Source organism: Myotis davidii, unplaced genomic scaffold (assembly GCF_000327345.1).
Source record: "Myotis davidii unplaced genomic scaffold, ASM32734v1 scaffold268, whole genome shotgun sequence".
Classification (NCBI taxonomy): Eukaryota; Metazoa; Chordata; class Mammalia; order Chiroptera; family Vespertilionidae; genus Myotis; species Myotis davidii.
Genome location: NW_006383015.1, coordinates 40015 through 49730, shown reverse-complemented (window position 1 = coordinate 49730; position 9716 = coordinate 40015). Strand labels below are relative to the sequence as shown.

Genomic DNA, 9716 nt, shown 5'->3' with positions numbered 1-9716 from the left:
CGGGGAACGTTGGAGTCCTCCGTCACTGAAGCAAGCAAGCCTCATGTTAGTTTCAAGCTGCCTGGCTGCCAGCAGCCATCTTGTCTGGCGGTTAATTTGCATATTGCCCTGATTAGCCAGTGGGAAGGGTAGCAGTCGTACGCCAATTACCATGTTTCTCTTTTATTAGATAGGATTTTTGAGTTACCTCCTAGCACAGTGCTTTGGTACTTTGGTACACACTGTTTGTTGAGTTAATAAATAAATGGCTCTCTTAACAGATGTTCATTTTTTAAATTTCAGAACAAAATAAATCATGTAGTATTAAAAGACCTACTTGATCCAATAAAAGAACTCTATGAGGATGTCAGAAGAAAAGCCTTAATGAGATTGGAATATGAAGGTCTGCATAAGAGTGAAGCTATCACAACTCCTGGTGTTAGATTTTATAACGACCCAGCTGGCTACGCCATGAATAGATATGCATATTATGTTTGTTACAAATGCAAAAAGGTATGCTATAAATTATACTAAGAATTTTAAGAACTAGAGATTATATGATTAAAAAGTTGAATTCTGAATACTGATAATTCAATTATTCTTACATCTTAAATCTGAAGTTAAAAATGAGAAAACTTGGTACTGTGTTTCAAGTTTAATGTATTTACTTAATTTGTTTTGGGATATTTGTTAACCTCTACAGGCTATTTCCAAAACATGAAATATTTCTGTACATAAGCTACTTCCCATCAGTAAAAACCTCCTGTTTTCCTCCAGGTGGTTCTTGAATAAATTTCTCTTACTCGAGTCTTTTGAGCATTTCCTCCTTAAATTCTTACTTCCTTGGTTTCTAAGAAAACACTTTTTTTATATCCTCCTTCCTTTCCAGTCATTTGTCTTTAATCCCTCCTAGGGTTTCTTTGCATTCACCTACCTTTTACCATATTTGTTTCCCCAGCACTCCATCCTTGGCCAATAATACCTCCTTATCTTTGATTTACTTCCTGTACACCCATGCCTTTGCCAACCATCTATAATATTATGACCCTCCAGAATCTTTGAGATTTAGATACAAATATCCATCTGCCTTTCAGACATTTGGATTTCTCACACATACTTCAAAGTCCACATGTCCAGTATTATATTCAACTTGGACTCTCATCTCCAATGTTAATTTACAAAGTCCTGTCAATTTTGTCTCCAAATGTCTTGAGCGTTTTTTTCCCCTAATGATTTTCTTTGGTAATTACAGCAACTTTCTTTCCTGAACTGCTTTTGTGGAGCCCCTAATGCCTCCATGCCATTGTTTATACTAACACTACTACTCATAGGTAACTATTTCTCAAATCTGATTGCATCATTGTTTTGCTTATAAGCCTTTAACCCTATCCACCCTTCATCTCATCCCCCAAGCTGCTACCTTTTGCACCCTATGCTATAGAATACTGAACAACTCAGCTTCCCAAACTCGGCTATGTCTACTCGCTCACTAACACTTCCATGCCATCACATAGGCAATTTCTCTTCATGAAATGCTCTTCTCTGCCTCTCTATCTTCTGCTCTGCATTTTACTCTCACCTGCCACCTACTTACACACATGCTCAGGTGCAGAGCAAATCTATCTATCATACTTTTAGATTCATATCAAGTTTCACCTCCTCTACAATGTGCCCACGCTTACCCATTACCACCACGTGATTTAGAAATCTGGCATACATCCATCATAGCCCTCATTATCCTGCATTATGATTACTGGTTCACTTATCTCTCTGCCTCACTTGATAAGTTCCGTGAGGACAAAGACTATATTTTTTAATTTCTCTGCCTTCACTACTGGCACTTTATTAGACACTAAGTTAATTAGAAAATGAATAAATGAACAAAGGAATCAGTAAATGAAAGATGCACTCCCCATTTAGCAAACAAAAAATACAGATAATGAAGAGAAGGATAAATAGATAGATGGTAGCCAGAAAGGAAGACAAACATACATACACCCAAGAAAGACCAATACTGTATGTTTGTGAATTGTATTGTTACAAATAATGATACATTATTTCTGGGTGTTTAATGTACTAAACATCATATATGAATATTGTGCCACCACAAGGATGGCAATCAAATGTCCAGGAAGCCACACAGGGAATGCAGAGAAGTAAAACAGCCGGAATAGACCCCAGGACAAATGGAATATTTCTGAGGCCATATTCAGCTAGTGGAAGACCATTTAATAACTCTGTATCAATGCAGCCTGTCTTTTGACCTGTTTGTACTAGAAAACAGATAATAGATTTATATTGATTCATCTTGTTTATCCTCAATTTTTTGGCTATGCGACATATGCATATAGATTGCCCCAATTATAATTGACCTCAATTATTTTGTGCCCAGAGCAAATTCAGATAAATCGTTTGTTATGATAATTTCATTTATTCAAATATCTGTATTAGATACTGTTCAGTTCTTGCATATAGTATAGCTCTATAAGTATGAGCAGTATTTGAACAGAATTACCCAATTTGCCTTTGCTTTTTAAAAAATGTTATATGATTAAAATTGATTTTTTTTTCTTTCCCATTAGCCTGAGGATTATAATTCTGTACTAATATTCACTTTAGGCATATTTTTTGTTCTCAGTATTAAAATTGGAGAAGTTCTAAACATATTTTTAGAGCAATAAAAAGAAAGGTGTTATTTACAATTTCAAAATAATGAAAGACTATTTAAATTTTGCTCTAAAAACACATTTTTTCTTTATCACTTAACTAGAGGCTCAGTGCACGACATTCATGCACTGAAGGGGGGTCCCTCAGCTCAGCCTGTGCCCTCTCGCAGTCCAGGACCCCTTGGGGAATGTCCATCTGCCGGCTGCAGTCGTACATTCCCTGAGGGGTCCTTAGCGCGCCATGGAGGTGGGAGAGACTCCCGCCACCTCTGCTGCAGTCACCAGCCATGAGCCCGGCTTCTGGCTGAGCGGTGCTCCCCCTGTGGGAGTGCACTGACCACCAGGGGGCAGCTCCTGCGTTGAGCATTTGCCCCCTAGTGGTCAGTGCATTTGGTCAATTTGCATATTAGGTTTTATTATATAGGATATCCTATTTTGATATTTATTTGTAATATTGTATATTATTTTTTTATTTTGCTTTGACAGTACAGTGTTTCAACTTCCTACTGTAAGCATAAATTCATTCCAGAATTGAAAAACCCTTTATTTCTTTAAGAATAAATATAGCTTTATTTCTTACCCTGCTCTGCCCTCTGGGCAGCAGTGGGGGCATCCACTTGACATGCAAGGGAGTGTCTTAATAGACAATGCTATTTCCTAAGACCTCTTGATCTTATGTCCACTGTGCCCAAAGTATACGGCCAAGTTCTTCCCTGCTGTAATCTCAGTGCATTGTTTCCTAGGCATACTTTGGTGGTGAAGCTCGCTGTGATGCTGAGGCTGGACAGGGGGATGACTATGATCCCAGGGAGCTCATTTGTGGTGCTTGTTCTGATGTGTCCCGAGCTCAGGTGGGTAGACCATTTTATTAGAAATGACAATTTAGAAACATTAAACCTCTAATTTTTTTAAATAATAATATAACCAGCATGGTAGAAATGGCATAGCAGGTTTCCCACCAACGTTTTCTGGTGTTTGTACAGCAACTTATTCATATAATCTATTTTGGATGGGATCTGCATTTTATACTTTTGTCTCCCATAAAATAATTACCAGATTTCACACTTCTAGATTTTCTCCTCTTCAATGAAATCTTCATAGTACATCTATGAGATTGATAGATAAATGAAATATTAATTTTTTAACTTGGCTGACCAGGAAACATTCACAAGGAAATTAAGAAGCTAGCTTATAAATAAAATTAGTTATAATGGAGCTGGGATTAGAACTTGAAGCTTGTTCATATCTTTTGGGCAAAGCCACACATTTATTCATTATTTTTTTAATGTGGGTATCATCAATTTTTCAATCAGTTTTTAGAGTTGTGTATACTCTTAAAATATGAATCACTGAGTTATATATATTACTACCTTAAGTATAATGAAATAGGTTCACTATAATCTTTATCTGTTTTCTTTTGCTATAGATGTGTCCGAAACATGGCACAGACTTTTTGGAATATAAGTGTCGCTACTGCTGTTCAGTGGCTGTCTTTTTCTGTTTTGGAACAACACATTTTTGTAATGCTTGTCATGATGATTTTCAAAGGATGACTAGCATTCCTAAGGAAGAACTACCACACTGTCCTGCAGGTATGCTTTTAGTTTTTTAAATATGATTATGGTATCCAGTTTTATTTAATGACTAAAGGCCCGATGCATGAAAATTCATGCACTGGAGGGGGGTTCCCTCTCCTCCAGTGACTGCACTGGAGGCGACCCGGTGAAGGCAATGCCCCATCACACCTCTGCTGCTGCCACTGTCGGCAGCGCAAGCCTTGGCCGGCCCTGGTTACCTGAGTCTTGGGCAGCTGGGCAGACGCCATCAGAGGCTTGCCTGCACCTCGGGCTGGCCCTTGGTGGCTGGGCAGCTGCCATTCAAGGCTCACCTGCGCCTCGGGCCAGCCCTAGGGGCCTGGGGGCCTGAGTGGACTGGGGGTCTCTGGGGCGGCAGGCACGCAGCAAGTGGCAGAAACCTAGTTGACACTATCCTGAAGAATCCAAGGGTTCCTTGGCTCTATGAACTTCTGACTTTCTGAGTGAAGTAAAACGATCCACATCATGAGTTAGGTTGGGAGCTATAGTGGAGCAGATTGCTTGGAGGATGAGAAGGAAGTCAACTAAAGATTAGTAAAAGGATTGCTGTTTGGCACTAAAGGGCCATGTGACGTTTGAAATTATAATCGGTAACAGAACCATTTAAAGGTATTTTGTGATTTTTATTTTTTTTAAGAAGCCTGGAACAGGCACCATAAAATGGACAACTGATTTAATCTAGAATGACTGAGAACTGGCAGTAGTGAGCATCAGACAGCCAAGGGAATTAAAGAAGCTACTGAAAATACAGGAAAATGATTATCTGTGCAGATCAGGCTGAGAAAAGTCAATATGAAACGAAAAAGAGGCTGAAAGTTTGGAAGAGGTCAGGAGGCTATGATCACAGTGTGGTGGAATAAGAGGCTTAATGTAGTGGGAGAAGTGGAAGAAGAGGTAAATGTGACCATAGAAGAGAAATTTTGCATGAGATGTATCTGAAATTAGTGAAAATACATACAGAACTAAATACTTCACAATAGACAATGTTGTTAAATCTGGGAAACACACACTCATACATTGCTTATCAGAGTGCAAATGGTAGACCCTGAGGTGCCTCTCAAAACTTCAAATACATCTACCCTTTACCAGTCCCACTTCTGGGGGACATACCTACATAGGTGAAGAAAAGAAACAAGGAAAAATGTGCAAGGTTATTCACTTCAGCATTGCTTGTAATGATAAAAATTCATAAATGATACAAGTATCCAATGGGGGGGGTGATTAATCACTAACAAATATGCACCATTAAAAAAAGACTGAGGATGGAGTTTCTATGTACTGATATGGAAAGATCTATAGAAGAAAGTGTTAAATGAAAAATTAAATTTTAAAAAGTACATATAGTATGCTGCCTTTGTAAGAAAGGAAAAATTAATATATATATGTTTATATTTGCATAAAAACACTGGAAAGCTATACAAAAAATTAATAAAATTGGTTAATACTGGGGAAAACAGGGAAGATGGGAGAGAAATCTTACTGATTTTTAAACTATGAGAGATAAACAAAGATGGTAAGATAAAGAGAGTTTTTAAAGTAAGGCTACTGCCCTGGCCAGTTTGGCTCGGTGGATAGAGCGTTGGCCTGCAGACTGAAGGGTCCCAGGTTCGATTCCGGTCAAGGGCATGTACCTTGGTTGCGGGCACATCCCCAGTGAGGAGTGTGCAGGAGGCGGATGATCGATGTTTCTCTCAGTGACTAGAGAGAAACTATATATTTTAATATATTTTTAATATATTTTATTGATTTTTTACAGAGAGGAAGGGAGAGGTAGAGAGAGTTAGAAACATCAATGAGAGAGAAGCATCGATCAGCCGCCTCCTGCACACTCCTCACTGGGGATGTGCCTGCAACCAAGGTACATGCCTTTGACCAGAATCGAACCTGGGACCCTTCAGTCCGCAGGCTGACGCTCTATCCACCGAGCCAAACCGGCTAGGGCAATAAAATATATTTTAAAAAATAAATAAATAATAATAAAGTAAGGCTACTTTTTGCTACTTGCTCATGTCAAATAAAAATTGTTACACTGTTCTACCTCTAAAAACCTTTTGAAAAAATAGAAGTGGTGGGCTTTAAAAGAAGCAAGATCAGAATAATGTGAGGCTAGAGTGTTTAGGATAATAGCCAGAATAGAGACGTGAGCCATCATTAGTAGGAGGAAGGTCTGGAAGTGAAGGGAGTGAAAAGGGGGCAGGCAGTGTTCTCTCTCATTTGAGCTTGAAGGGAAGAGGGATTATTGAATGAAACTTGTACGTTAGTGGTCTGGAAATAAAGGAACCAGGAAAGTCAATCTTGCTTCTTGCCCTTATGACATGCTAGAACTGGGGAGATAAAGAATTTTTAAAATACTAAAAACATAAAGGAAGTTTGTTAGTCTTGAAACAGGTGTTGCAGAGAACACAGTGGCAGGTAGTCACTGCGAGAAGGAGGATGGGCCCGGAAAAGGCAAGGCCTCAAAGTCATACATGCACGTGATCATCCAGGTCAGCCAAGAAAAAGGACTTTGCCCTGTAAACCATTGTGAATCACAGGAATGAGGCAGGAGAGGTGGTAGAAGGAAGAAACTGACATTGATCCTGGGCATTTTCACATGTATTTTCTCGCCTAATTTTTACAGCCTACCAGGTAGATAGTATTATCCCCCACAATCACAAATGGAAAATCAAGGCCTAGAGGGGTTAAATATGTAGATGAAAACAAGAGTCTGTTAAAGAAGTTAAATAACCCCTCTGTCCATTCCTTTCTAAATTATTTACTGATAACCTTCTTTGGTTCCAGGATACTTGTGCACATGAGCAAAACAAGTCTTTTAAATAATAGAAAAATGGGGAGGGGGGGGTCCATTTTTAAGCCTACTTTATTTGATTATCTACAAATGTATCTTTCCCAAAGTGTTGCTGCCATATTATCATTCATATTTTAGGCTGATTAATTTTTATTTGCCTATAATCTCCCTCCCATATACTTCTCAAAAGAACACTGATAATGTCTTCCCATTTTACCAATGTATGCCTTTTTTTCAGAGAAAAGGGAAGGGTAGCATGGCTTATTTACACTAAAATTTGTTTTTACCTGGAAAAATATCCTATATAATAAACCCTAATATCATATATAATAAAACCCTAATATGCAAATCGACCGAAAGGCAGAATGACCAGGTAAACGACCAGTCACTATGATGCATACTGACCACCAGGGGGCAGACACTCAATTGAGTGTTGAGTGTCTGCCCCCCAACAGGGAGGCGACCGGTGGCAGTGTCAGATCGAGCGGGCGGGGCCGGCCAGCAGACAGTGCCAGGCCGCCAGCCAAAGTGGGTCCAGCAGGTCCAATCACCCTGCCCACCAGTTGCCCCACAGGTGGCCCTGATCACCAGCCAGGCCTAGGGACCCTACCTTATATATTGGGAACAGTCTCTTAGATTTAAAAATTAAAACCTGGCAAGGCTACTCTAACACTGAAAAAACAGGATGATGCAGCGATGACACTTAAGGACTCTGGCTTGCACAGTTTGTGGTCAGCCCTGATTCTGACTGTGTGACAAAGCCAATTACTTAACTTCCCTCTGCTTCAGTTTTTCCACCCATAAGCTGGGGAAAATGGTACTACTGCCTCAGAAGGATCATGTTATGTACTACTTTTTATAATCAGGGCAAAAAAATGTAGCTGCCCATACAACAAGATGCCTTTCACCTGTATGAAAAATACTAGTATGGTCGCTGGTGCATGCAGCATCCCGGATTGTGAGAGGGATGTCCGACTGTCAGTTTAGGCCCGACATCCCCCGAGGGGTCCCGGATTGCAAGAGGATGCAGGTCAGGCTGAGGGACCATGCCCCCCGCTCCAACTCTCGTGCACAAATTTCGTGTACCGGGCCTCTAGTTTTATATAAAAATCTGTATTTTCTCATCCAGAATAATTTCCTGCTAGACTAAATTGAGGAATTTTTGTGACCATTTTTGTTCATTGCTCTGCTTTAAAATGATGAACCAAATTCATCATTAGAGTTTATCTCTAGTCAGGATGCTGTGGTTAAGGGACCATGTCCCTTCTTTGACATATATATCTGGTATGTTGAGTTTTTTATGGGGAACATTTTTACTTTTGTGGTTAGAAAACAAATAATTTTGTTATTTTTGCATAATCATTGTCATATTTCTCTGAATAACTTAGCAGTGACTTATATTTACATTAGGTTTGTGTGAATATATTTTAATTATATTCTTTTGCCTCCTTCAAAACTTATACAGGTCCCAAAGGCAAACAATTAGAAGGAACTGAATGTCCACTCCATGTTGTTCATCCACCTACTGGGGAAGAATTTGCTCTGGGTTGTGGAGTGTGCAGAAATGCTCACACTTTTTAAAACACTCAGATTCCTTTGTCTGTGGATAGAAAAGTTGCCTTCATCCCCCAAGCAGCTGTGGTGAAGTTTAAACTGCTCAGGATAAGGACGGGACCATTTTTACATCCATGAAAATGAACCATTCACACACAGTGCAAGAAGGATGCCAAATACCATGTACATAATTCTTGCTATGGAAAATTTTCCCATTAGTTTGATTTCTTTTCTTTTGAGCCAAGACATCAAACTTGTGAGGTGTTTGCATGTGGCCATTACCGTCATTGGCCTGTGAAGCATTGGACATTTATAGATAATTGATATAGAAAGAATCTCCATGCTCAAGGACTAAGAATGATGTTGGCTTTCAAGCAAAAAAGAAAAATAATCATTGTTTATTGTATACTGCCTTTTTGTAATCCTGTACAATTGCATCACGGGTGGGGATAAAAAGAATAATATTCTGGTTTATTTCCTAGACTGTTATTTAAATAAAAATTGTGTTAGGATGGCATATAAATGTAATAAGTATCACAGTGTAAATAAAGATATCAATGTTTGTCCTCTATAATAATTACTAAATTACAAATGCAGTTTCATTTCAACTTCTAGGTTAAGTTTGAGCCTGAAATTTTAATGAAGTGCAATACTGAGTGTGCCTCATTATCTTGCAGCTGTAAACATATTGGAATGTACATGTCAATAAACCACTGTACATTTTTATACAGTGATAAAGCATAAAGACTGTGTGAAGTATTGCTTGAAAAACAAAATTTAAATATCTTTAAGGTGTAAAACTCCATCCAATTTTCCTTGGAAAGAAGTTACTAACACAGCACAACCATAACGTGTATAACTATTGGGGAAAATAAGAGTAGTAATGAAGTACAATGTTGGATCTTAATTGAACACTGGGCAGAAGATACAGTGTTTAGGAAATTGACCAACCTCTACCTTATTAATCAGTACCTTTTAGAACTTTCAAAAGAGTAATCAACAAAAGGTCCCCGTGTCTAAATAAGATGCATCTGAACCATCACTATCCTATCTAATAAAAGAGAAACATGGTAATTAGCGTACGACCGCTACCCTTCGCATTGGCTAATCAGGGCGATATGCAAATTAACTACC

General features: G+C 38.8%; 1 protein-coding gene across 1 annotated transcript in view; it reads left to right on the top strand.

The window, feature by feature from the left end:
• MYCBP2 (MYC binding protein 2, E3 ubiquitin protein ligase) overlaps nucleotides 1–9327 on the top strand; it is a 253516-nt gene extending 244189 nt beyond the window's left edge. The window contains 4 exon segments of the mRNA XM_015558101.1: nucleotides 283–492; nucleotides 3389–3496; nucleotides 4072–4237; nucleotides 8494–9327. Coding sequence (XP_015413587.1) covers nucleotides 283–492; nucleotides 3389–3496; nucleotides 4072–4237; nucleotides 8494–8609 — 600 coding nt within the window. The 3' untranslated portion in view covers nucleotides 8610–9327.
• The last annotated feature ends 389 nt before the right edge of the window (nucleotides 9328–9716 follow it).